A 26,351-nucleotide genomic window follows, 5' to 3' on the forward strand; every position below is an offset into this window, starting at 1 on the left:
TAGGGGGCACATTTGGGGGTCCCTGCGGTGGGGGGGGCTCATTGGACCCCTTTAGGGGCACATTTGGGGGTCCCTGCGGGGGGGGGGGCTCATTGGGCCCATTTGGGGGGGTCCATGGGGGGAGGACACTTGAGGGTGCAGAGAGGGGCAGTTTGGGGTCCGGGGGGGGTCTTACCGCGTGTGACACATCCTGGCCCCCCTCCCGCGTCCCCCCCTTGGGATCAAACACGGGGGGGGGGGGCAGAACCAGACCCCTTGTGCCAGGGCCCCTGTGCAAGCCCCATTGGGGGGCACAAGTGGGGCGCCCCCCCCCCGCCCGCGCCCTCGTGCAAGGCCCCCCCCCCGCCGTGTCCCCGCGCACCGGGAGGCGGCGCATCCCCCCCCACCCCCCCCCCTCCGCCGCCTTCCCACGCCCGCAGCCGCCGCCGCCAGCACCGGCCCCATCGCCGCGACCGGCACCGACCCCGGTGAGCGCCCCCCGCCCCCTCCCCCCCCCCGCCGCCGGGACCCCCCCCCGGGACCCCCCCCTGCATCCCCATCCCCCCCCCCCCCCGTGGTACCCATTGATGCTCCAGCGCGGGGGGGGCAGGGGCCGGAGCGGCAGCAGCGGAGCCCATCCCCCCGCCTCCGGCACCACCGGAGCGACCCCCTCCCCCCACAGGGACTCCCCCAACCCCCAACCTCCCCCCAGGCCCCCCCGGAGCCCCCCCAGAGCCGCTGCTTCCTCCCCTCCCCCTCCAACGCCGGGGATGCTCCAATCGGGGGGAGGGGCCCAGGCGGCCGGGGGGGGGTGGGGGTGGGGGCCGGGGCGCGCTGGAGATTGACCCCCCCCCATGAGACCCCCCCGAGCCCCTTTAACCCCCCCTGGCCCCCCCGAACCCCCAAACCCGCTCAGCCCCCCCCCAGTGATGCTCAGCCAGGGGGAGGGGCACAGGCAATGGGGGGGGTCTGGGGTTCCCAGGGTGCTGCTTCCCCCCCCCCCCAAACCCCACTGACCCCCCCCCCAGCACCCCCAACCCCCCCCCAGCACCAAACGCCCCCCCCGAACCCCCATGGGTGCTCCAGTTGGGGGGTGGGAGCAGCTCCAGGCCCTTGGCTGATGCAATGGTGACCCTGGGGCATGGGGGTCCCGGGAGGGGGGAACACGGGGGGGGGGGGGCCCTTCCCCTAATGAGCTGCTGTTAATTGCGCTGGTTCATTACTGCTGGTGGGTAATGAGCACCCAGGGGGGCCCCAACACCTGGGCGCTGGGGGGTGTCACACGAGGACTCCCCCCCCCCAAAGCTCACGACCCTTTTTCTTCCCCCCCCCCCCCCCCCCCAAAGCGGCCCCCCCAAGGCGGGGGGGCCATGGAGCACCGGAGCCGGTAGCAGCGGCCTCGCACGAGGGCCTGGACCCATTGCACGAGGCTTGGGGACCCATCACACACAGGTAGGGCCCCCCCCCGCTGCCTATGGCGGGGGTTCTGCCCTATATAGGGGGGGCAGCTGGGGGGGGACAGAGCATTGATCTCCTATGGGGGGGCTGGGGGAGGTCCTGCCCTATGGGGTTCATATATACCGGGGGTCTTGCCCTATAGATGGGGTTTGGGGGGACAGCAGCCTGTGTGGGTGTCCCTGTGCTGTGTATGGGGTTCAGTGGGGGGTCCTTGCTCTATATATGGGGGTTAATTGGGGGGCAGCACGTAGGTCCCTTACAGGGGTGTCCCTGGGATACATATGGGGTTCAATAGGGGTGTCCCTCCCCTGTCTGTGGGGCTTTGGGGGGATGCAGACAGGTCCCTTATAGGGGGCTGGGGGCATCTCTGCCCTATCTGTGGTGTTCAGGGGAGGTCCCTGCCCTATATATGGCACCGGGGGGGTACAGCACACCGGTACCCTATGGGGTACTGCCAGCTTATATATGGGGCCAGTGGGGGGGTCCTCAGTGCCTTGGTGGTGAGGGTCTGGGGGGGTCCCTGCCCTATCTATGGGGTTCAGTGGGGGGGTCCCTGCCCTATCTATGGGGTTCAGTGGGGGGGTCCCTGCCCTATCTATGGGGTTCAGTGGGGGGGTCCCTGCCCTATCTATGGGCTTCAGTGGGGGGTCCCTGCCCTATCTATGGGCTTCAGTGGGGGGTCCCTGCCCTATCTATGGGGTTCAGTATGGGATGTCCCGATCTAGGGTGTTCAGTGGAGGGGTCCCTGCTCTATCTATGGGATTTGGGGGTTGTCCCTGCCCTAGGTATGGGATTTGGGGGGGTCCCTGCCCTATCTATGGGGCTCAGTAAGGGGTCCCTGTACTATGTATGGGGTTCAGTGTGGGGTGTCCTTATCTATGTGGTTTGGGGGTGGGTCTCTGTCCTATGTATGGGATCTGGGGGGGTCCCTGCCCTCTCTATGGGGTTTGAAGCGGGTCCCTGCCCTATGCACGGGCTCCCTTGGGTGACACAGAACCCCAACCTCCCCCACAGGCCCCCCCTTTCCCCCCCATGGCCCCCCCTCCCCCTCTCCTCCCCCTCCCCTCGCCCCCCCCATCCCCTCCCCTCTCCCCCCGCTCCTTCCTCCTCCTCCTCCTCCTCCTCCCCGCCGTCACCCCCTGCCCCTCCGTTTGCCGCTGCGCCGGGGGCCGCGTCTACTGCAACGACCGGGGCTTGACGGCGATCCCGGAGGGGCTCCCCGCGGGCGCGACCACGCTGTTCCTGCAGAACAACCGCATCGGGGACGCGGGCATCCCGGCCCGCCTGGCGCGGCTCTCGGCGCTCAAGGTGCTTTACCTGTACGCGAACGCCCTGGAGCACTTCCCGGCGCATCTGCCCCCGGCGCTGCGGGAGCTGCACCTGCAGGAGAACAACGTGCGCGGCTTGTGCCGCCGGGCGCTGGCCCGGGCGCCGCTCCTCGAACGCCTGCACCTGGACGACAACTCCGTGTCCGCCGCCGGCATCGAGGAGGACGCGTTCGCCGACAACCGCCGCTTGAGGCTCCTGTTCCTGTCCCGCAACCACCTCAGCAGCGTCCCCCCGGGGCTGCCGCCGGCGCTGGAGGAGCTGCGCCTCGACGACAACCGCATCCACACCATCCCGCTGCGCGCCTTCGAGGGGCTGCCCGCGCTGCGCCGCTTGGTGCTGGACGGGAACCTGCTGGCGAACCAGCGCATGGCGGACGACACCTTCAGCCGCCTGGGCAACCTCAGCGAGCTCTCGCTGGGCCGCAACGCGCTGGCGGCGCCGCCGGCCAACCTGCCCCGGGCCCGCCTGCGCCGCTTGTCGCTGGCCGCCAACGCCATCAGCCACGTCCCCGCCGGCTCCTTGGCTCGCATGAGGGCCCTGGAGCGCCTGGACCTGTCGGACAACAACCTCACAACGCTGCCGCGGGGGCTCTTCGATGACCTGGGCAGCCTGAGCCACCTGGGGCTGCGGAACAACCCCTGGTTCTGCGGCTGCAACCTGGCCTGGCTGCGGGACTGGCTGCGGCGCCGCGCCCCGCGGGGGCTCGAGGTGAAGGGGCTGCTGTGCCAGGCCCCGGCGCGGCTGCGGGGGCTGCCGGTCGGGGAGCTCCGGGGGGAGATGGATGCGTGCGACCCCCCCGCGCCCAACGGGGCGAACGCGGCGTCCCCCGCTGTCGCCGCCGTGTCCCCCGCCGTCGGCGTGGCCTCCCCGGCCGGGGCGGGGGGGCTCTGGGTGCAAGCGGCCCCGGGGGGGTCCTTAAGGATCCGGTGGCCGCCGTCCCCCCCCGGGGCATCGCTGCGGCTGAGCTGGTTCCGGCCGGGGCTGGGCGCGGTGACGGAGACGCTGGTGCGGGGGGACCGGGGCGAGTACGTGGTGACGGCGCTGCAGCCGCGCGCCCCGTACCGCGTGTGCCTCTCGGCGCTGGACCCCGCGGGCGGCACCGGGGCCCCGCTCTGCGCCCAGGCCCGCGCCGGCGCCGACCCCGCACCGGTATCACCGGGACCCCCCCGGCATCACCCGGCGGCCCCCATCGCGCTCCCTCCCGCGGCCGCGGCGGGGGGGGCGGCGGCGGCGGCGGCCGGGCTGGTGCTGGGGGTGCTGGGGGGGTGGTGGAGGAGGAGGAAGAGGAGGATGGGGGGGGCCGAGAGGGGGGAGCCGCCGGGGCCGCCCCATAAAGCGGGGGGGGGGAGCGGGGGGGGGCGGTTGCCGCTGCGGCCGCTGCGGGCCCCCGAGGATGGAGGCATCCGGACCGTGTTTCCCCCCCCCCCGCCGCCGCCGCCGCCGCCGCTGCCCCCCCCCAGCGCTCGGGGGTACCGGGGGGGGCGGGTGCCCCACGGCACCGGGGGATCCTGATGGGGGGGGGGTCAGGATCCCCCGGTGTTGTGGGGCACCCGCCCCCCCCCCGGTGTGGGGATGGATCCCGATATAGAGATGGGGGGACCCCCCCGTGGGGATGCGCCCCACTCTAAGGACATTTGGGGGGGTCACTGGAGGTGGGGGGGGGTCAGTCCCCCCTTGCCCCCCCCCCCCCAATCCCTTTTTCGGGACGTTTTGGGTTTTTTAAGGTGTTTTTTTCCCGCACAGCTGCTCTTGGGGGGGGGCAAAGGTGGATGTGGGGCAGGATGGGGCTGGGGGGGGCCCATGGATCTGCCCCCCCTCATTGACCCCCCGTTAGGACAAGAGACCATGGGGAGGGGTTATGGGGGGGGATCCAGGGGTCTGGGGGGGGGTGCCAATCGTCCGCCCCCCCCCCTTGCGAGGTGCCTTCACCCCTCCCCCCCCCCCGCTGTTGGAACTGGGGGGAAAGGACCAAAATCAGGGAAAATGGACCCAAAAAGGCCTCCCCCCCCCAATAAATCCCGCGGCTCCTTTTCCCGCCATTGCTTCTTTCCCGGGACCGCGGGGGGGGGAGGGGCACAGGCGTGAGGAAGGGGGGGGTCACGGGGGGGTCACTCCAGGTTCACGTCAAGGTCATGTCCGCCCCCCCCCCCGTCTCGGGACCCCCCCGTGCAAGCCCCGCCCCCCGGTGCAAACAGCAGCGAAGCCTCCGTGCCGCCAGGGGGCGCCCTCCCTTCCTCGGCCCCCCCCTCTGATGGCCGCTGCGCTCAGCCAATCGGAGAGGTGGAAAATTCCAGAAAGTACGCAGGCTCCCCACCAATAGGCGGCCAGCGCCGCCCGGCTCTGCCAATCAGCGCCGGGGGGGCGGGCCCTGCCGCCGGCTTCCGACTTCCGGCGGGGGTCGGGGGGGCGGGCGCCGCTGTCCCTTTTGTCCAATGGGGAGGAGGAACCGCGGCTGAGAGCCAATGGGAGTGCGCGCGGGGGCGGGCGGGAGGGGCCGGCAGCCAATGGGGCGCGGGTGGGCGGGGCCCCGGGTTTCTAGCAGCTTCCAGAAGGCGGCGCGGTAGCGGCGGGAGCGGAGCGGGGCGACATGGAGGAGGTGGGCGGGGGCCCGGCGGCCCCTCGGGGGGAGCCGGGGGAGCCCTGGGGGGTGCGGGGTCCCCACAGAGGGCTCGGGGGGAGATGGGGCTCCCCTGAGGGGGTGCGGGGTCCCGGAGCAGGGCTGAGGGGGTGCGGGGTCTCCGAGGCCCTCCTGGAGGGGCCTGGCGGGGCTCTAAAGCGGGCTCTGGGGTCCCTGGGGGGGGGGTTGGGGTCCCTGGGACCCCTTTTGCGTTCCCCGCGTTCTGTTCTCGCTCCTTGTGCCCCCTCCGTGCCCTTCCTCTGCTGCCGTCCCCCTCCTCGGGCCCCTGCGCTTCCTCCTTGTGCCCTCCCCTTCCTGTTGGGGCCCCTCCTCTTCCTCACACCTTCCTCCTCCTCGTGCCCCTTCGGGCGGGGCCCCAGGCGCAGGCGCTGAAGGAGCGGGGGAACCGGGCCCTGGCCGCGGGGGACGTGGCGGCCGCCGTGCGCCATTACTCGGCCGCCATCGCGCTGGACGCCACCAACCACGTCCTGTTCAGCAACCGCTCGGCCGCCTACGCGAAGCAGGGCGAGTACGGGCGGGCCCTGGCCGATGCCTGCCGCACCGTGGAGCTGCGCCCGGACTGGGCCAAGGTGAGCCCCACGGCACCCATGGGTGCTCCATCAGCTCCTGTGTGTGTGTGTGTGAGCCCCACGGCACCCATGGGTGCTCCGTCACCTCCTGTGTGTGTGTGTGAGCCCCACGGCACCCATGGGTGCTCCATCGCCTCCTGTGTGTGTGTGTGTGAGCCCCATGGCACCCATGGGTGCTCCATCGCCTCCTGTGTGTGTGTGAGCCCCACGGCACCCATGGGTGCTCCATCGCCTCCTGTGTGTGTGTGTGTGAGCCCCATGGCACCCATGGGTGCTCCATCGCCTCCTGTGTGTGTGTGAGCCCCACGGCACCCATGGGTGCTCCATCGCCTCCTGTGTGTGTGTGTGTGAGCCCCACGGCACCCATGGGTGCTCCATCAGCTCCTGTGTGTGTGTGTGAGCCCCACGGCACCCATGGGTGCTCCGTCACCTCCTCTGTGTGTGTGTGAGCCCCACGGCACCCATGGGTGCTTCATCACCTCCTGTGTGTGTGTGAGCCCCACGGCACCCATGGGTGCTCCATCAGCTCCTGTGTGTGTGTGTGAGCCCCACGGCACCCATGGGTGCTCCGTCACCTCCTCTGTGTGTGTGTGAGCCCCACGGCACCCATGGGTGCTTCATCACCTCCTGTGTGTGTGTGAGCCCCACGGCACCCATGGGTGCTCCATCGCCTCCTGTGTGTGTGTGTGTGAGCCCCATGGCACCCATGGGTGCTCCATCAGCTCCTGTGTGTGTGTGTGTGAGCCCCACGGCACCCATGGGTGCTCCATCGCCTCCTGTGTGTGTGTGTGAGCCCCACGGCACCCATGGGTGCTCCGTCACGTCCTGTGTGTGTGTGTGAGCCCCACGGCACCCATGGGTGCTCCATCAGCTCCTGTGTGTGTGTGTGAGCCCCATGGCACCCATGGGTGCTTCATCACCTCCTGTGTGTGTGTGAGCCCCACGGCACCCATGGGTGCTCCATCAGCTCCTGTGTGTGTGTGTGTGAGCCCCATGGCACCCATGGGTGCTCCATCGCCTCCTGTGTGTGTGTGTGTGAGCCCCATGGCACCCATGGGTGCTCCGTCACCTCCTCTGTGTGTGTGTGTGAGCCCCACGGCACCCATGGGTGCTCCGTCACCTCCTGTGTGTGTGTGTGAGCCCCACGGCACCCATGGGTGCTCCGTCACCTCCTGTGTGTGTGTGTGAGCCCCACGGCACCCATGGGTGCTCCGTCACCTCCTCTGTGTGTGTGTGAGCCCCACGGCACCCATGGGTGCTCCGTCACCTCCTGTGTGTGTGTGAGCCCCACGGCACCCATGGGTGCTCCGTCACCTCCTGTGTGTGTGTGTGAGCCCCGTGGCACCCATGGGTGCTCCGTCACCTCCTCTGTGTGTGTGTGAGCCCCACGGCACCCATGGGTGCTCCGTCACCTCCTCTGTGTGTGTGTGAGCCCCACGGCACCCATGGGTGCTTCATCACCTCCTGTGTGTGTGTGAGCCCCACGGCACCCATGGGTGCTCCATCAGCTCCTGTGTGTGTGTGTGAGCCCCATGGCACCCATGGGTGCTCCATCAGCTCCTGTGTGTGTGTGTGAGCCCCGTGGCACCCATGGGTGCTCCGTCACCTCCTCTGTGTGTGTGTGAGCCCCACGGCACCCATGGGTGCTCCGTCACCTCCTCTGTGTGTGTGTGAGCCCCACGGCACCCATGGGTGCTTCATCACCTCCTGTGTGTGTGTGAGCCCCACGGCACCCATGGGTGCTCCATCAGCTCCTGTGTGTGTGTGTGAGCCCCATGGCACCCATGGGTGCTCCATCAGCTCCTGTGTGTGTGTGTGAGCCCCACGGCACCCATGGGTGCTCCATCACCTCCTCTGTGTGTGTGTGAGCCCCACGGCACCCATGGGTGCTCCATCACCTCCTCTGTGTGTGTGTGAGCCCCACGGCACCCATGGGTGCTCCATCACCTCCTCTGTGTGTGTGTGAGCCCCACGGCACCCATGGGTGCTCCGTCACCTCCTGTGTGTGTGTGTGAGCCCCACGGCACCCATGGGTGCTCCATCACCTCCTCTGTGTGTGTGTGAGCCCCACGGCACCCATGGGTGCTCCGTCACCTCCTGTGTGTGTGTGTGAGCCCCATGGCACCCATGGGTGCTCCATCACCTCCAGTGTGTGTGTGCCCAAGGTGAGCTCCATGGCACCCATGGGTGCTCCGTCACCTCCTGTGTGTGTGTGAGAGCTCCATGGCACCCATGGGTGCTCCATTATCTCCTGTGTGTGTTTGCCCAAGGTGAGCCCCATGGCACCCATGGGTGCTCCATCACCTCCTGTGTGTGTGTGCCCAAGGTGAGCCCCATGGCACCCATGGGTGCTCCATCACCTCCAGTGTGTGTCTGTCTGACCCCAGCTGGGCCTGCACTGCTCATGGGTGCTGCTAAGCACCCGTGGGTGCCCCCTGAGCCCTGTGTGGCCCTGCCCCACGTGACCGCGGCCCCCATGGGTGCCCCCCCCAGGGCTACTCCCGCAAGGCGGCGGCGCTCGAGTTCCTGCAGCGCCTGGACGAGGCCAAGGCCGTTTATGAGGAGGGGCTGAAGCGGGAGCCCGGCAATGCCCAGCTCCGGGAGGGGCTGCGGGGGGTGGAGGCCAGGCTGGCCGGTGAGGGGGGGCTGGGGGGGGCTGCGGGGCAATGGGGGGGTTTGGGGGGGGGCAATGGGGGGGTTTTAGGGGGGGCAATGGTGGGGTTTGGGGGGGCAATGGGGGGGTTTGGGGGGGCAATGGTGGGGTTTGGGGGGGCAATGGTGGCGTTTGGGGGGGCAATGGTGGGGTTTGGGGGGGCAATGGTGGCGTTTGGGGGGGCAATGGTGGAGTTTGGCGGGGCAATGGTGGGGTTTGGGAGGGCAATGGTGGGGTTTGGGGGGGCAATGGTGGCGTTTGGGGGGGCAATGGTGGGGTTTGGGAGGGCAATGGTGGGGTTTGGGGGGGCAATGGTGGGGTTTGGGGGGCAATGGTGGGGTTTGGGGGGGCAATGGGGGGGTTTGGGGGGGCAATGGGGGGGTTTGGGAGGGCAATGGGGGGGTTTGGGGGGCAATGGTGGGGTTTGGCGGGGCAATGGTGGGGTTTGGGGGGACAATGGTGGGGTTTGGGGGGCAATGGTGGGGTTTGGGGGGCACTGGGGGGTTTGGGGGGGCACTGGGGGGGTTTGGGGGGCAATGGGGGGTTTGGGGGGCAATGGGGGGGTTTGGGGGGACAATGATGGGGTTTGGGGGGGGCAATGGGAGGTTTGGGGGGGCAATGATGGGGTTTGGGAGGGCAATGGTGGCGTTTGGGGGGGCAATGGTGGGGTTTGGGGGGCACTGGGGGGTTTGGGGGGGCAATGGTGGGGTTTGGGGGGCACTGGGGGGGTCAGGGGTTGTTTGGGGGGGTCAGGGGGGTCGCGGTCGCTGCTGGGTGCCCCTGACCCCCCCGTGTCTCTGTGCCCCCCCCGCAGAGCGGAAGCTCCTGAACCCCTTCAGTGCCCCGGACCTGCTGGGCCGGCTCGAGGGGGACCCGCGCACGCGCGCGCTGCTGCGGGACCCCGACTACCGCCACCTGCTGGAGCAGCTGCGCAGCGACCCCGCGCAGCTCGGCTCGTACGGGGGGGGCTGGGGGCAGGTTGGGGTCAGTGTGGGTCAGTTTGGGTCGGTTTTGGGGCAGTTTGGGGGCAGTTTGGGGCAGTTTGGGGGCAGTTTGGGGGCAGTTTGGGGCAGTTTGGGGTCAGTTTGGGGTCAGTTTGGGGCAGTTTGGGGTCAGTTTGGGGTCAGGTTTGGGGGCAGTTTGGGGTCAGGTTTGGGGTCAGTTTGGGGCAGTTTGGGGTCAGTTTGGGGTCAGTTTGGGGCAGTTTGGGGTCAGTTTGGGGCAGTTTGGGGTCAGTTTGGGGTCAGTTTGGGGCAGTTTGGGGGTGCCTGGGGCCGGTTTGGGTCAGTTCTGGGCCCCCCCTGTCCGCAGGCGGCTGCAGGACCCCCGGGTCATGACCACCCTGAGCGTGCTGCTGGGGGTGGACCTGAGCGGCGCCGAGGAGGAGGAGGAGGCCCCGTCCCCGCCCCCCCCGCCCCCCCCCAAACCCCCGGCCCAGCCCCCCCCGCCCGAGGAGCTCCCCGAGAACAAGAAGGAGGTGAGGGGGGGAGCGGGGGGGGGTTTGGGGGTGTCCCCCCCGAACCACAGCCACAGCAAAGGGAGCCTGGCAACGAGGAGAGGGAGAAATGGGGGGTTCTGGGGCAGCTTTTGGGGTGTTTGGGCAGGTTTTGGGGCAGCTTTTGGGGTGTTTGGGCAGGTTCTGGGGCAGGTTTTGGGGTGTTTGGGCAGGTTCTGGGGCAGCTTTTGGGGTGTTTGGGCAGGTTTTGGGGTGCAGGGGGTGATTTTGGGGTGTTTGCCCCCCCCCAAACCCCAGGCCCAGCAGGAGAAGGAGCTGGGCAACGCTGCCTACAAGCGGAAGGAGTTCCCCACAGCCCTGGCTCACTACACCCGCGCCGAGGAGCTGGACCCCACCAACATGACCTACGTCACCAACCAAGCGGGTGAGTGCCCCCCAAAACCCCCCTCTGAACCCCCAAAATCCCCCCTTGAACACCCCTAAAACCCCCCTGAACCCCCCTAAACCCCCCCTGATCCCCCCCTAACCCCCCTTGAACCCCCTCTTCCCCTGCCTTGCAGCCGTCTACTTCGAGACAGGCGACTACAACCGGTGCCGGGAGCTGTGTGAAAAGGCCATCGAGGTGGGGCGGCAGAACCGGGAGGACTACAGGCAGATCGCAAAGTGGGTCCGGGTGGGCCTTGGGGGGGGGGGAGGGTGTGTGTGGACACAGGGGGTTCCCCCCCCTTGCACCCCCCAATCTCCCCTCTCTTCCCCCCCCCCCCATCGCCGCCCCATAGGGCCTACGCGCGCATCGGGAACTCGTACCTGCGGGAGGAGCGCTACAAGGACGCCATCCACTTCTACAACAAGTCCTTGGCTGAGCATCGCACCCCTGATGTGCTCAAGAAGTGCCAGCAGGTGATGGGGGGGGTGTCAAAAAGGGGGTGCCCCCCCCCCCCCCCCCCGGGACCCCCCCTTTCTGACCCCCAAATGGGGCTGCTCCAGGCAGAGAAGATCCTAAAGGAGCAGGAGCGCTTGGCTTACATCGACCCCGAGCTGGCGCTGCAGGAGAAGAACAAAGGCAACGAATGCTTCCAGAGAGGTAGAGGGGGGTCCGGGGGGGGGGTCTTGGGGTGCCCCCCAAGCCCTCAATGCCCCCCCCTTTGGCAGGGGATTACCCGCAGGCCATGAAGCATTACACGGAGGCCATCCGGCGCAACCCGCACGAGGCGCGGCTCTACAGCAACCGCGCTGCCTGCTACACCAAGCTGCTGGAGTTCCCCCTCGCCCTCAAGGTCGGGGGGGGGGGGTTGGTTTGGGGGTGCAGACATGGCGGGGGGCAGGTTTTGGGTGCCTCTGACACCCCCCCCCCCCCCATTGCTCCCCCCCCAGGACTGTGAGGAGTGCATCCGCCTGGAGCCCTCCTTCAGTGAGTGCTGGGGGGGGATGGCTTCGGGCTCCCCTCTGCCTGTACCCCCCTTCCTCTTTTGCCTGTTCTTTTGCTTTGCCTGGACCCTTCGTTCTCCTCCTGCTGTTCCTCTGCCTGTCCTCACCTTCTCTGCCTGTCTCTCTGCTTATTCCCTCCTCTCCACTTGGGCTCTCCCTTTCTCCTCTGCCCGTTCCTGGCCCTGGATTCCCTTTTTCTCTGCCTGTTCCCTCTCTTCTTCCACGTGTTCCTCTGCCCGTTCCCCTCTCCCCCTGCCCCTTCCTCTCCTCCTCCCGGTTCCCTTTCCCCTCTCCCCCAGTCAAAGGCTACACCCGGAAGGCGGCGGCGCTCGAGGCCATGAAGGATTACAGCAAGGCCATGGACGTCTACCAGCGCGCCCTCGACCTGGACGCGGGCTGTAAGGTGCGGGGGCGTCCCCATCACCCCCCCCCGTGGGTGTTCCGGGCCGGGGGGGGGGGTGCTCACAGCTCCCTGACCCCCAGGAGGCCGCCGAGGGCTACCAGCGGTGCCTGCTGGCGCAGTACAACCGGCAGGACACCCCCGAGGAGGTGAAGCGCCGCGCCATGGCCGACCCCGAGGTGCAGCACATCATGAGCGACCCCGCCATGCGCCTCATCCTCGAGCAGATGCAGAAGGACCCCCAGGCCCTCAGCGAGTGCGTGCAAGGGGGGCCCGAGGCTCTTATTGGGGTCCCAGAGGGGTTCCAGGGGGTCCCTGGGGTGTTATTGGGGTCCCAAAGGGGTTCCAGGGGTCCCTGGGGTGTTATTGGGGTCCCAGAGGGGTTCCAGGGGTCCCTGGGGTGGTATTGGGGTCCCAGAGGGGTTCCAGGGGTCCCTGGGGTGTTATTGGGGTCCCAAAGGGGTTCCAGGGGGTCCCTGGGGTGTTATTGGGGTCCCAAAGGGGTTCCAGGGGTCCCTGGGGTGTTATTGGGGTCCCAAAGGGGTTCCAGGGGGTCCCTGGGGTGTTATTGGGGTCCCAAAGGGGTTCCAGGGGTCCCTGGGGTGTTATTGGGGTCCCAAAGGGGTTCCAGGGGGTCCCTGGGGTGTTATTGGGGTCCCAGAGGGGTTCCAGGGGTCCCTGGGGTGTTATTGGGGTCCCAAAGGGGTTCCAGGGGTCCCTGGGGTGTTATTGGGGTCCCAAAGGGGTTCCAGGGGTCCCTGGGGTGTTATTGGGGTCCCAAAGGGGTTCCAGGGGGTCCCTGGGGTGTTATTGGGGTCCCAAAGGGGTTCCAGGGGTCCCTGGGGTGTTATTGGGGTCCCAAAGGGGTTCTGGGTGATACCGGTCACCCCGTGATGCATTCAAGTCCCCTGTGGGGTGCTCAGATCCCTCCTGGAGCTGGCCCCGGGGGTCCCCATAGTCCATTGGGGGGTCCCCAAACTGGGGGTCCCCTTTGTGCCCCCCTGCAGGCACCTCAAGAACCCGGTGATAGCGCAGAAGATCCAGAAGCTGATGGACGTGGGGCTCATCGCCATCCGGTGACACCCCATAGCCTGCCCCACACCCCCAGGGCCATGGGGGGCCGGGGGGGCTGCCCCTCACACCACCCCCCCGCTTTTGTGTCGGTTGTGGGGCACCGCGACCCCCAATAAAGAGCGGAGCAGCAACCAGGCCCGGTCTCTGTGGGGTGGATGTGGGGTCATGGGGCTGGGGTCCCCTATGGGGGGCAGATGGGGGCCATGGGGCTGGGATCCCCTATGGGGTGGATGTGGGGTTGTGGGGCTGGGGTCCCCTAGGGGGGGCAGATGGGGGCCGTGGGGCTGGGATCCCCTATGGGGTGGATGTGGGGTTGTGGGGCTGGGGTCCCCTATGGGGGGCAGATGGGGGCCGTGGGGCTGTGATCCCCTATGGGATGGATGTGGGGTCGTGGGGCTGGGGTCCCCTATGGGGGGCAGATGGGGGCCATGGGGCTGTGATCCCCTATGGGGTGGATGTGGGGTCGTGGGGCTGGGGTCCCCTATGGGGGGCAGATGGGGGCCATGGGGCTGGGATCCCCTATGGGATGGATGTGGGGTCGTGGGGCTGGGGTCCCCTATGGGGGGCAGATGGGGGCCATGGGGCTGGGATCCCCTATGGGGTGGATGTGGGGTCGTGGGGCTGGGATCCCCTATGGAGCGGACGTGGGGGGCCCAGATGCCCGGGGTGGGGGGTTGGTTATGGGGCGTCCCAAGGCCTTGATGGAGGGAAGTTGGGGGTGAGGAGGGAGGATGTGGGGGGCCCCAATGCCCCATGGGGAGGGTTCTGTGGGGCCGGAACCCTGTGGGGGTGGCAGCTGGGGGCTGGTCCCCCCTTGGCGGGGGGGGGGGGGGTTGCTGATGGGGCACCCGCTATGGGGCATGGAGGGGGGGCTCACCCCACATCTGCCAGCTCCGCATCCGGCCCCACAGCTCCTCCCTCTGCTCCACTTCCTCTGCGGTGGCAGGGGGGAAGTCGGGGCGCGGTGGGGCAGGACGGAGGGACCCAGGGCTCCATAGGGTGCTGTGGGGCTCAGTGGGGCAGAAGGCCCGGCCATGGCGGGGCTGAAGACAGCGAGCGGGGAGGCCATCGATGGCTCCTTCGAGCTGCAGGTGGACGTGGACATGGACGAGGACGATGCTGTGGGGCAGCCCGGCCCCATAGAGCCCCCCAGCCCCACAGCGGCCTCCCGCACCCTCGCCCTCCGCGTCACCGGTGACCTTCATGTTGGTGGCCTCATGCTCCTCATTGTGGAAACCATTGGTGAGCGACCCACAGATGTGGGGCCCATGGGGAAGGGGTGGGATCCCTGGGCCCTATGGGGAGGGATGCAGGCAGCCAGGCCCTGTAGCTCTGGGCCCCACATCTCTGGCCCCATGGCGATGGGGGAGGGGGGGATAGGGGTCCCTGTGGGGAGGGAGGACCCTGTGGGTCTGTACCCCACATCCCTGGCGCCATGGGGCAGGATGTAACCCTATGGGCCCCATAGGGGAGGACGCTGCTGTCTGAGCCCCACATCTCCAGGGCCCGTGGAGGGAGGGAGCCCCAGGGGGAAGGGGGGGCACGGGGGCCCTGTGGGTCTGGGCCCCACATCTCAGATCCATGGGGCTGGGCCCTGTGTCTGCCTCCCCCCCCCACGGGCATCATGTGGTGCTGAGGGACACCAAGGGGGGGGCAGCGTCTGCCTGGGGGGGCCTGGCCCTTATCGGGGTTTGGGGCCCCCCCACGCTTCCGTGTCCCCCCCCGTGTCCTGCCCCCCCCCCGTGTCCTGCCCCCCCCCCGTGTCCTGCCCCCTCCCCATGTCCTGCCCCCCCCCGTGTCCTGCCCCCCCCCATGTCCTGCCCCCCCCCCCCGTGTCCTGCCCCCCCCCGTGTCCTGCCCCCCCCCCCCCGTGTCCTGCCCCCCCCGCCTGGGTGATGAGGGGGAACCGCAGGACACAAAGAGCCCCGGATGTGGCCTCCATGTGCCCCCCCCCCCCCGTGACCCCCCCGTGACCTTCAAATCCCCCGCTGTGACCCCCCTGTGCCCCTTCTGTTGCCCCACCTTGACCCCCCATGTTACCCTTGTGACCTCCTAAACTCCTGTGACCCCCAAATTCTCCCTGACCCCCCATATAACCCCCTATGTAACCGCATGCAACCCCTCCTATAGCCCCCTATAGATCCCTGTATAGCCCCCATATAACCACATATAACCCCCATGTAACCCCATATAACCCCTTATACAACCCCCTATATAACCCCATATAACCCCCTATATAACCCCCCATATAACCCCTCATATAACCCCCTATATAACCCCTCATATAACCCCCTATACAACCCCCCATATAACTGCCTATATAACCCCCCATATAACTGCCTATATAACCCCCCATATAACCCCATATATAACCTCCTATATAACCCCCCATATAACCCTCTATATAACCCCCTATATAACCCCCCCATATAACCCCCCATATAACCCCCTATATAACCCCCCATATAACACCCTATGTAACCCCCCATATAACCCCCCATATAACCCTCTATATAACCCCCTATATAACCCCCCATATAACCCCCCATATAACCCCCCATATAACCCCCTATATAACCCCCCATATAACCCCCCATATAACCCCCTATATAACCCCCCATATAACCGCCTATATAACCCCCCATATAACCCTCTATATAACCCCCTATATAACCCCCCATATAACCCCTATATAACCCCCATATAACCCCCCATATAACCCCCTATATAACCCCCTATATAACCCCCTATAACCCCTATATAACCCCCCATATAACCCCCTATATAACCCCCCATATAACCCCCATATAACCGCCTATATAACCCCTATATAACCCCCTATATAACCCCCTATATAACCCCCCATATAACCCCCTATATAACCCCCCATATAACCCCCATATAACCGCCTATATAACCCCTATATAACCCCCTATATAACCCCCTATATAACCCCCTATATAACCCCCCATATAACCCCCTATATAACCCCCCATATAACCCCCCATATAACCCCCTATATAACCCCCCATATAACCCCCATATAACCGCCTATATAACCCCTATATAACCCCCTATATAACCCCCTATATAACCCCCTATATAACCCCCTATATAACCCCCCATATAACCCCCCATATAACCCCCCATATAACCCCCTATATAACCCCCATATAACCCCCCATATAACCCCCATATAACCGCCTATATAACCCCTATATAACCCCCTATATAACCCCCTATATAACCCCCCATATAACCCCCTATATAACCCCCCATATAACCCCCCATATAACCCCCCATATAACCCCCTATATAACCCCCTATATAACCCCCATATAACCCCCATATGCCCCCTCTGACCCCATTTAACCCCTGTGGCGCCCCCCGCAGGCCGGCGCCGGGACTGGTCCGACCACGCCCTCTGGTGGCCGCAGCGCCGCCGGTGGCTGCTCCGCGCCGCGCGCTCCCTGGACGCGCTGGGGGTGGGCGGGGGACGCGCGGCTGCGCTTCACGCGCCAGCACCGCCCCGTGCGCCTGCGCCTGCCCCACGGCCGCCGCCTGCGCCTGCGCCTCAGCTTCGCGCGCGCGCACCCCTGCCCCACGCCGTGGCGGAGGCGTGCGGGATCCTGGGTGCGACGGCGATGGGGGGGCAATGGGGGAGCAATGGGATAATGGGGGCAATGGGGGAGCAATGGGGGAGCAATGGGATAATGGGGGCAATGGGGGAGCAATGGGGGAGCAATGGGATAATGGGGGCAATGGGATAATGGGGGCAATGGGGGAGCAATGGGGGAGCAATGGGATAATGGGGGCAATGGGGGAGCAATGGGGGAGCAATGGGATAATGGGGGCAATGGGATAATGGGGGCAATGGGGGAGCAATGGGGGAGCAATGGGATAATGGGGGCAATGGGGGAGCAATGGGATAATGGGGGCAATGGGGGAGCAGTGGGATAATGGGGGCAATGGGGGAGCAATGGGGTAATGGGGCAATGGGGGAGCAATGGGGGAGCAGTGGGATAATGGGGGCAATGGGGGAGCAATGGGGTAATGGGGGCAATGGGAGAGCAATGGGATAATGGGGGCAATGGGGGAGCAATGGGGGAGCAGTGGGATAATGGGGGCAATGGGGGAGCAATGGGATAATGGGGGCAATGGGGGAGCAATGGGATAATGGGGGCAATGGGGGAGCAATGGGATAATGGGGGCAATGGGGGAGCAGTGGGATAATGGGGGCAATGGGGGAGCAATGGGATAATGGGGGCAATGGGGGAGCAATGGGGGAGCAGTGGGATAATGGGGGCAATGGGGGAGCAATGGGATAATGGGGGCAATGGGGGAGCAATGGGATAATGAGGACAATGGGGGAGCAATGGGGTAATGGGGGCAATGGGGGAGCAATGGGATAATGGAGGCAATGGGGGAGCAATGGGGGAGCAATAGGATAATGGGGGCAATGGGGGGCAATGGAATAATGGGGACAATGGGGGAACAATGGGTGCAGTGGGGGTCATTGGGGTCTATTGGGGGACATTGAGAGGCTTTGGAGTCCATGGGGGTATTGGGGAAATTGGGGCCCGCTGGGATCCATTGGGGGTCTTTGGAGCCCAGCGAGGTCTACTGGGGGGCATTGGGGTCTATGGGGGGGCAATGGAGTCCAGCGGGGGGCATTGGGGTCCATTGGGAGGGTCGGAGGGGGGGGGATGGCTCCATTGTTCCCCATGGGGGGGTCACCGTTGTCTCTGCCCCCCCCCCCGCAGGGATCCGGCACCCCGAGGAGCTGTCGCTGCTGCGCCCCCCCGAGGAGGAGGAGGAGGGGGGGGGGGGGCGGCCCCCGCCCGGCCCCCGACTTTGACCTCACCCACATCAGCCCCCCCCCCCAGTGAGTGTGCGAGGGGGGGGGCCCCGAGTGTGCAAGGGGGGCCCTGGTGCAAGCCCCGCCCCCTCTGTAACTCCCCCCCCCCCCCCAGGTGAGGAGGGGCCGTGGCAGGAGCCCCCCCCCCCATTTGCCCCCCGAGTGCTACCGGAGGGATGCTCGTGGCCCCCCGGGGGGGGTTGGCCCCGGTGGCCCCCCCCCGGCCCCCCCGCGGGAACCCCCTGCTGAGGCGAACCCGACTGCACTCGCGGTATGGGGGGGGCTATGGGGCAGTTGGGGGTCAGCTGTGGGGCAACCGTGGGGGGGGGGGGGCAGGGTTGGGGGGCAGCTATTGGGTGTTTGGGGGGCAATTGGGGGCCAGGTTGGGGGTTGGCTATGGGGCAGGTGGGGGTCACTTGGGGGGCAGGTGTGGGGCAGGCGTGGGTGGTGTTAGAGCGCCCCCTGCAGGTGGCTGGACTCGTCGCGCTCGCTGCTGGAGCAGGACGTGGCCGACGAGGAGGAGCTGCTGCTGTGCTTCAAGTACCACTGCTTCATGGAGCTGGAGCCGCGGGTACCCGAGCACCCCAAACCCGCTTCAAAACACCTTGAAACACCCCAAAACCACCCTGAAACACCCCGAAACACCCCAAAACCTCCCTGAAACACCCCAAAACACCCCCAAAACCTCCCTGAAACACCCCAAAATACCCCAAAACCACCCTGAAACACCCCAAAATACCCCAAAACCACCCTGAAACACCACAAAACCTCCCTGAAACACCACAAAACACCCCAAAACCACCCTGAAACACCCCGAAACACCCCAAAACCACCCAGAAACACCCCGAAACACCCCAAAACCACCCTGAAACACCACAAAACACCCCAAAACCACCCTGAAACACCCCAGAAACACCCCAGAACACCCTCAAACACCCAAAATCACCCTTCCCAAACTGGTTCATGGAACTGTACCCCCAGGTATCCCAAAACATCCTGAAACGACCCCAAAACACCCCTGGGACCCCCGAACCCCCTCGGGGCCCCCCAGGCTCTAACTGCCCCGTGTCCTCCCGGCCAGCAGGAGGCGCTGCGGCTGGCGCTGCTGTACGAGCAGGCGCGCTGGGCGCTGCTGCGGGAGGAGATCGACTGCACCGAGGAGGAGCTGCTGCTGTTTGCAGCGCTGCAGGTGGGGGGACCCCCATTGGGACCCCCGAACCCCCCCATTGGCACCCCCATCGGGACCCACATTAGGAACCCCATTGGGACCCCGAAACCCACCCATTGGGACCAACATTGGGACCCCCAAACCCCCCCGTAAGACCCCCATTGGCACCCCCAAACTCCCCCATGAGACCCCCAATGGAACCCCCAAAGCCCTCCGGGACCCCAGTTAGAACCCCATTGGGAACCCAACCCCCCCTATTTGGATCATCGTTGGGATCCCCATTGGCAACCCCCAAACACCTCCACTGGGATCCCCCCAATCCCTCCCCAGGGATCCCCATTGCGACCCCCCCATTGGGACCCTCAAGCCCCCTTGCGCATCCCCATTGAGACCCTCCCAAGGCAACCACTGATATCCCCTATTGGGACCCCCGACCCCCCTTTGCCCCCCAGTACCAGATCGATGAGGTGGGGGCCGGGGCAGAGCCGGGGGGGACCGGGGGGGGCCACGACCTCGATGACCTGGACAAGGCCCTGAGCAACCTGGAGGTGAAACTGGGGGGGGGGCCCGAGCCCCCAGCGCCACTGGTGAGACCTGGGGGGCAATGGGGGGCAATGGGGCACTAGGGAGCAAGGGGGGGGCAATGGGGAGCAGTGGTGGAGCAATGGGGTCAATGGGTGGCAACGGGGCAATGGGGGCAATGGGGCAATAGGGAGCAGTGGGGGGCAACGGAGGAGCAATGGGGGCAATAGGGAGCAATGGGGGGCAATGGAGGAGCAATGGGGGCAATAGGGAGCAATGGGGGGTCGATGGGGAGCAGTGGTGGAGCAATGGGGCAATAGGGGGCAATGGGGGGCAATGGAGGAGCAAAGGGGGAACAATGGAGGCAATGGGGGAGCAATGTGTGGCAATGGGGTCAATAGGGGTCAATGGGGTCAATAGGGGTCAGTGGGGGCAATGGGGGAGTGTGGGGGGCACTGGGAGGCACTGGGGGGGGCACTGGGAAGCACAGGGGTAAATCCCATACCCACGTGGGGCTGTTGAGGGTGTGCTGGGGGGGGGGGGGCTCCTGCCCCCACTGGCCCCTACTGGGCCGAACTGGGAGGCACTGGGATAAATCCTGTGCCTATTGAGGACGATTGGGGTGCACTGGGGGGGCTCTTCTGGCTCCACTGGGGGGTACTGGGGTGGCTCCTGCCCCTGCTGGGCCCCACTGCTCCATACTGGGCTGCCCTGGGGGTCACTGGGGTGCCTCAGGAGGAGCTCGCTGCTGTCCCAGAGCTGGCCGAGGAGCTGGAGCTTTACAGGTACCCCATTGGGGGGGGTGGGGGGGGGTATTTGGGGGTGCCCCCCATGGACCCCCCCACGGACCCCCCGTGCCCCCCCCCCAGGCCGCGGCGCCTGACCCTGAGGGGCTTCCGCCCCGTCCGTGCCGAGCTCAAGGACACGGGGCTGGTGCTGGGGCGCGGCCCCCCCGGGGCCGGGGAGCCCCCCCTGAGCCTCAACCTGCGCGGTGAGACCCGGACCGCCCCCCCCCGGACCCCCCCCCCCCGGGACCCCCCCCCCCTCACCGCCCCGTGCCCCCCCCCCAGGCTGCGAGGTGACCCCCGACGTGGACGTGGGGGGGCGCCGGTTCTGCATTAAGCTGCTGGTGCCGGCGCCCGAGGGCATGAGCGAGCTCCACCTGCGGTGCCGCGACGTGAGCGCCAGGGGGAGCCGTGGGGCTGGGAGCGGCTGGGGGGGCTGAGGGGTTTCTATGGGGCCAGGGCGTTCTATGGGGCTGGGAGCGGCTTGGGGGGCTGAGGGGTTTCTATGGGGCCAGGGGGTTCTATGGGGCTGAGGGGCAGCTGTGGGGCTGAGGGGTTTCTATGGGACCAGGGGGTTCTATGGGGCTGAGGGGCGGCTGTGGGGCTGGGGGTTTCTCTGAGGTCAGGCTCCTGTTGTGGGGCTGAGGGAGTTCCATGGGGCTGAGGAGTCTGCTTTGGGGCTGAGGAGATTCCTATGCGGCTATGGGACAGCCATGGGGCTGGGGGGTTCCTATGGGGCTATGGGACAGCCATGGGGCCAATGGGTTCCTATGGGGGTCTCAAAGGTGTCCTTGGGGGTTCCAGGGCTGGGTCGCCATAGGGGGGGCTGTGTCACGTGGGGGGGATGTGTCACGATCCCGTTGCCCCCCCCCAGGCTCCGCAGTACGTGCGCTGGGTCACGGGATGCCGCCTGGCCGCCAGGGGGCGCTCTCTGTCGGACGCGTCCTTCGCGGCAGAGGCGCGGGCGGTGCAGGCGCTGCTGGGGCTGCCCCCGAGCGGGAGCGACCGCAGCGAGGCCCCCCCCGCGCCCCCAAGGGCCCCCCCGGACCCGCGCGTCCTGCTCCCGCCCCGGCTCCAGCGCAAGGGCAAGGCCAAGCAGGTACCGGGGACCCAGCCCTAAGAGACCATAGAGACCCATAGAGACCCATAGAGACCATAGAGACCCATAGAGACCATAGAGACCCATAGAGACCATAGAGACCCATAGAGACCATAGAGACCATAGAGACCGTAGAGACCCATAGAGACCCATAGAGACCCATAGAGACTCATAGAGACCCACAGAGACCCATAGAGACCCAGAGACCATAGAGACCCAGAGAGACCAGAGTGACCCATAACGACCCATAGCTGCCCCCCTTGAGCCCCATAGGGATCCTCTGCCCATAGCCCCCCCTTTGGCCCCATCGTGGTCCCTGCCCCATAGCCCTGACCCCGCCCCTGCCGCGCACAGCTCGTGCCCCGCATCCTGGAGGTCCTCCACCGCGTGGGGGCGCTGTCACCGACTCAGGCGCGGCTCCGCTTCCTGGAGGCCTGGAAGGCGCTGCCGGGCTTCGGCCTGGCCTACTTCCTCGTGCGGTGGGAATGGGGCGGGAATAGCGTCTGCGGGGAGGCACTGGGAGCACTGGGACACATTGGGATGCACTGGGATTCATTGGGACTCATTGCATTCATTGGGATGCATTGGGATTATTGGGATGCACTGGGATTCATTGGGATGCACTGGGATTCATTGGGACTCATTGGATTCATTGGGATGCATTGGGATTATTGGGACTCATTGGGATGCGCTGGGGTTCATTGGGACTCATTGGGATGCGCTGGGGTTCATTGGGACTCATTGGATTCATCGGGATGCATTGGGATTATTGGGACTCGTTGGGATGCACTGGGATTCATTGGGATTCATTGGGACTCATCGGGATGCGCTGGGGTTCATTGGGGTTCATTGGGACTCCCTGGGCCGCGCTGGCCCCGCCGCCCCCCCCGCGCAGGTTCAAGGGCAGCCGCCGGGACGAGGTGCTCGGGGTCGGCCCCTCCCGGCTCCTGCGGCTGGAGCCGAGCAGCGGCGGCGTGAGCCGGGCCTGGCGCTACAGCGCCCTCCGGCGGTGGAACGTGAACTGGGACAGCCGGCAGGTCAGCGGGGCGGGGCGGGAGCGGGGCGGGAGCGGGGCGGGAGCGGGGCGGGAGCGGGGCGGGAGCGGGGAGGGAGCGGGGCGGGAGCGGGGCGGGAGCGGGGAGGGAGCGGGGCGGGAGCGGGGAGGGAGCGGGGCGGGAGCGGGGCGGGAGCGGGGAGGGAGCGGGGCGGGAGCGGGGAGGGAGCGGGGCGGGAGCGGGGAGGGAGCGGGGCGGGAGCGGACGTAACCGGTCAGCCCTGGGCTGGGAGCGGCCGGCACCGGGTGACGCTCGGGGTCCCCCGCAGGTGACGCTGGAGCTGGAGGGGGAGGTGACGCTGGCCCTGGCCGTGCTCTCGGCCCCGTGCCAGGCCCTGCACGAGTTCCTGGGGGGTTACGTGTGCCTGGGGGGGCGGCAGCCGGGGCAGCCCCTGGACCAGCGCCTGTTCCTGCAGCTCACGGGGGGGCAGGAGCCGCTCTGAGCCCCCCCCGTTGATGCTGGGCCCCCCCCCGTGAGGCGCTGCTGCGAGCGCTTGTGACCGGGGGGGGGGGGGGGGGGTGCGGTTTTAGGGGCTTCTATGGGGCACCGGGGGCCTCGTGCGAGGGGCTCGGCCCCCCCCGCTCCTCGTGCAAGGGCTCCTCCAATGGCAGCGCACACCCTGGGGGGGGGGGGGGGCAATAAATCTCTGTTACCATGGCAACAAGGGCTCTTTAGGGGGGTGTTGCGGTATCCGGATGTCTGGAGGTGCCCCCCCTCCCGGTGCCTGCAGTACCCCAAATACCTGCGATGCCCCCAAACACTCCTGCCCCGCCCCCCAAACCCTGGGACCCCTAAAACCTGGGTGCCCCCACCCCAAACCCTTTGGTCCCCCGCCAGATCCTGAGACCCCTCAATAGGGGGGTGCCCCCTAACCTGGGAGCCCCCCAATACATGGGACCCCCCCCAACCCCTCAGCAACCCCCCAACCCCTGAGACCCCCCCCCCCCCCATCTTGGCCCACCCGGCCCATTGGAGCCTGCCCAGCCCCATAGACCCCCCCCCGAGCCCCACGGGACCCCCCCATCCCCGGGCTCACGGTGCGGGCGCAGCTGCAGGAGGCGCAGGAAGCAGCGGGGGGGGATGCTCCCGCCGGGCCCCCCCGGGGACAGGATCACGCCATTGGCCGAGCGGAAGAAGGGGACCCCCTCTGCGGGATGGGGGGGGTTAAAGGGGGGGCGCTGGGATCCCCCCCCCCCCAAGCCGTGGGGACCCCCCCTCACCCGCCAGCGCCCGGGGGCCGTCGATGATGATGGCGAGCTCCGAGTCCGGCCTCATCCCTGGGGGGGGGGGCGTGAGGGGGTGACACAGGGACCCCAAAACCTCTTTGGGAGCCCCCCCAAGCCCCCTTCGGGACCCTGAACTCCCCATTGGGACCCCCCCAGGGACCCCAAGTCCCCTTTGGGACCCCCCAGAGCCCCTTTGGAACCCCCCCCCAAGTCCCCTTTGGGACCCCCCAGAGCCCCTCTGGACCCCCCCCCCCCCAAGTCCCCTTTGGGACCCCTCAGAACCCCTTTGGACCCCCCCCCCCCCCCAAGTCCCCTTTGGGACCCCCCAGAGCCCCTTTGGACCCCCCCCCCCCAAGTCCCCTTTGGGACCCCCCAGAGCCCCTCTGGACCCCCCCCCCCCAAGTCCCCTTTGGGACCCCTCAGAACCCCTTTGGACCCCCCCCCCCAAGTCCCCTTTGGGACCCCCCAAACCCCCTTTGGGACCCCCCCCCCCCCAAGTCCCCTTTGGGACCCCCCAGAGCCCCTTTGGACCCCCCCCCCAAGTCCCCTTTGGGACCCCCCAGAGCCCCTCTGGACCCCCCCCCCCAAGTCCCCTTTGGGACCCCCCAAAGCCCCTTTGGGACCCCTCCAAGCCGCCATTGGGACCCCCACGTCCCCCCTGCAGCCCTTGGCCGGGGGGGGCCGCACGCACCGCTGCGCACGCCGGGGTCCCCGGGCAGCCCCGGGGCCATGTGGATGTGGGTCCGGCCCATGGGGCGCAGCCCCTCGGTGCGGATCCGGGCCCAGCAGCGGCGCCGGGTGCCGTGGGCCAGGGTGGGGGGCAGCGCCTCCGGGGTGCGCAGCGGCTCCAGCGCCAGCTCCGGAACCTGCGGCCCCAGAGGGACCCTGGAACCCCAAGGATGCAGCGACCCCCCCAGGGACCCCCCTTTGGGAGCAGAACCCAAGACCCCCCCTTAGGGACCCCCAAGACCCATTGAGACCCCCCCTTAGGGACCCCCCCAAGCCCCTTTTGGGACTCCCAAATCCACCCTAGGGGCCCCCAGATCCCCCTTCGAATCCCCAAAGCCCCATCTGGGACCCCCAAGTTCCCTCTGGAGACCCTCAGGGACACCCCAAACCCCACGTTGGGACCTCCAAATCTCCCCTAGGGACCCCCCCCTAGAGACCCCCAGGCCCCCTTTGAGACCCTCAAATCCACTCTGGAGACCCCAAATCCCCTTTGGGAGCCCCAGACCCCTATAGAACATTGCAGGGACCCCTCCAAAACCCCTCTGGAGCCTTACAGAGACCCCCAAGCCCCTCTTAGGACCCCCCAGACCCCTTCAGAGCGCCCCAGAAACCCCCAACCCCCCTTTGGCACCCCCAAACCCCCCCTTTACCCGCTCCAAATCTCCCCTGGGGAACCCCCTTTTGGGACCCCCCCCTTTTGGGACCCCCCCCTTTTGGGACCCCCCCCCCTTTTTGGGACCCCCCCCTTTTGGGACCCCCCCCTTTTGGGACCCCCCCCTTTTTGGGACCCCCCTTTTGGGACCCCCCTTTTGGGACCCCCCCTTTTTGGGATCCGCCCTTTTGGGACCCCCCCTTTTTGGGACCCCCCCCTTTTGGGACCCCCCCTTTTTGGGACCCCCCCCTTTTTGGGACCCCCCCCTTTTGGGACCCCCCCTTTTTGGGACCCCCCCCTTTTTGGGACCCCCCTTTTGGGACCCCCCCCCTTTTTGGGACCCCCCCCTTTTGGGACCCCCCCCTTTTGGGACCCCCCCTTTTTGGGACCCCCTTTTTGGGACCCCCCCCTTTTGGGACCCCCCCTTTTTGGGACCCCCCCTTTTGGGACCCCCCCTTTTTGGGACCCCCCCTTTCCCCCCCGGTGCTCACGTGCAGGGAGTGCCCTTGGTTCGCGCGGATCCGGGGCGGGTCCGGGCTCAACCGGAAGCGCCCCTTGGGGTCCGCGGCCACCACGCGCCGCACCTCGAGCTCCGAGACCCCCTGGAAGCGGCGCAGGCGCAGCAGCGCCTCCAGCGGCACGAACCCGTCTGTGCACCCCCCTCCGTCAGTGCCGATGGGGGGGGCCGGGGGGGGGTTTGGGGGGGCATTTAAGGGGATCTCAGAGGGGGTGAGAGGTTTCTATGGGGCAGTTGGGGGTCCTAGAAGTGACGAGGGGGTCCCAGGGGGCACTTGGGGGACACACATAGGTCATGAGAGGTCCCATGGGGGGCTTCTAAGGGGCATTTGGGGGGTGGCATGGAGGGGGGGACACTTGGGGGGGTCCTGGGGGAGGTTTCGGGGGGTCCCAGAAGGGATGAGAGGCTCCTATGGGGCACTTGGGGGGTCCCAAAGGTTACACGGGGGGGGTCTCGCACGCACCCGGCCCCATGGGCAGCCCCTCGGCCGCAGCCCCGTGCCGCAGGACGTAGCTCAGCGCCTTCGAGAGCCGCACGGACGGGTCCTGCGGGAGGGGGACGGGTCCTGGGTCCCCCATTGGGGTGTCCCCCCCCCAGCCCCCGGTCCCCTCCCCTTTGTGCCCCCCCCCCCCATTTCAAGGTCGACTCGTCCGGTCCCCCCCCCCTTTGTCCCCCCCCCACCTCTTCCCGCCTCCTCCTGCGCTGCCCTCCCCTCTCCTCCGCCATGCGCCGCCACGTGACCGCACACACACACAC

The 26,351-nt window shown here is 67.4% G+C and overlaps 4 protein-coding genes across 5 annotated transcripts; 3 read left to right on the plus strand and 1 right to left on the minus strand.

The window, feature by feature from the left end:
- Positions 1-2,562: 2,562 nt before the first annotated feature.
- LOC308230819 (leucine-rich repeat transmembrane protein FLRT1-like) lies at positions 2,563-5,305 on the plus strand (the record flags this gene model as incomplete). Its single annotated transcript, XM_080635776.1, has 2 exons — positions 2,563-3,915; positions 5,087-5,305. Coding segments are annotated over 2 exons (1,572 nt in total), but the record flags the coding sequence as incomplete, so codon positions are not given.
- STIP1 (stress induced phosphoprotein 1) lies at positions 5,232-13,119 on the plus strand. 2 transcript variants are annotated; one of them, XM_080635910.1, is made up of 14 exons: positions 5,232-5,362; positions 5,764-5,973; positions 8,467-8,608; positions 9,441-9,582; positions 9,938-10,103; positions 10,380-10,506; positions 10,643-10,745; positions 10,862-10,982; positions 11,070-11,166; positions 11,235-11,359; positions 11,457-11,493; positions 11,810-11,913; positions 11,994-12,166; positions 12,918-13,119. In XM_080635910.1, exons 1-14 carry the CDS (start codon positions 5,354-5,356, stop codon positions 12,988-12,990), a joined length of 1,629 nt encoding a protein of 542 aa, XP_080492036.1. In that variant the 5' UTR covers positions 5,232-5,353; the 3' UTR covers positions 12,991-13,119. The 2 variants fall into 2 exon arrangements, with proteins under 2 accessions (XP_080492036.1, XP_080492035.1); XM_080635909.1 differs by having other exon boundaries at positions 5,321-5,361; positions 5,751-5,973.
- An 816-nt stretch (positions 13,120-13,935) lies between these two features.
- On the plus strand, positions 13,936-23,089 carry LOC308230820 (fermitin family homolog 3-like). The gene is made up of 14 exons (XM_080635777.1): positions 13,936-14,226; positions 16,378-16,617; positions 17,963-18,113; positions 18,311-18,413; positions 18,924-19,031; positions 19,463-19,597; positions 19,953-19,977; positions 20,056-20,317; positions 20,402-20,523; positions 20,603-20,709; positions 21,192-21,416; positions 21,771-21,895; positions 22,312-22,453; positions 22,740-23,089. The coding sequence occupies exons 1-14, from the start codon at positions 14,019-14,021 to the stop codon at positions 22,911-22,913; spliced, it is 2,127 nt and encodes a 708-aa protein (XP_080491903.1). The 5' UTR covers positions 13,936-14,018; the 3' UTR covers positions 22,914-23,089.
- Positions 23,008-26,321, minus strand: TRPT1 (tRNA phosphotransferase 1; the record flags this gene model as incomplete). Its single annotated transcript, XM_080635778.1, has 7 exons — positions 23,008-23,090; positions 23,508-23,618; positions 23,692-23,748; positions 24,389-24,563; positions 25,570-25,727; positions 26,059-26,140; positions 26,277-26,321. The coding sequence occupies 7 exons, from the start codon at positions 26,319-26,321 to the stop codon at positions 23,008-23,010; spliced, it is 711 nt and encodes a 236-aa protein (XP_080491904.1).
- Between the last annotated feature and the right edge of the window lie 30 nt (positions 26,322-26,351).

The sequence above is a fragment of the Psittacula echo genome, assembly GCF_963264785.1.
Source record: "Psittacula echo genome assembly, chromosome: 28".
In the NCBI taxonomy this organism is placed as follows: domain Eukaryota; kingdom Metazoa; phylum Chordata; class Aves; order Psittaciformes; family Psittacidae; genus Psittacula; species Psittacula echo.

Excerpts from the sequence above, each read along its gene's own strand:
- STIP1 (XM_080635909.1), top strand. Across the intron at positions 11,360-11,456 it reads AGTTCCCCCTCGCCCTCAAG|GACTGTGAGGAGTGCATCCG; the intron begins GTCGGGGGGGGG and ends CTCCCCCCCCAG. Across the intron at positions 11,494-11,809 it reads CCGCCTGGAGCCCTCCTTCA|TCAAAGGCTACACCCGGAAG; the intron begins GTGAGTGCTGGG and ends CCTCTCCCCCAG.
- LOC308230820 (XM_080635777.1), top strand. The coding sequence starts at position 14,019 with ATGGCGGGGCTGAAGACAGCGAGCGGGGAGGCCATCGATGGCTCCTTC. Across the intron at positions 14,227-16,377 it reads CCTCATTGTGGAAACCATTG|GCCGGCGCCGGGACTGGTCC; the intron begins GTGAGCGACCCA and ends CGCCCCCCGCAG. Across the intron at positions 22,454-22,739 it reads TGAACTGGGACAGCCGGCAG|GTGACGCTGGAGCTGGAGGG; the intron begins GTCAGCGGGGCG and ends GGTCCCCCGCAG.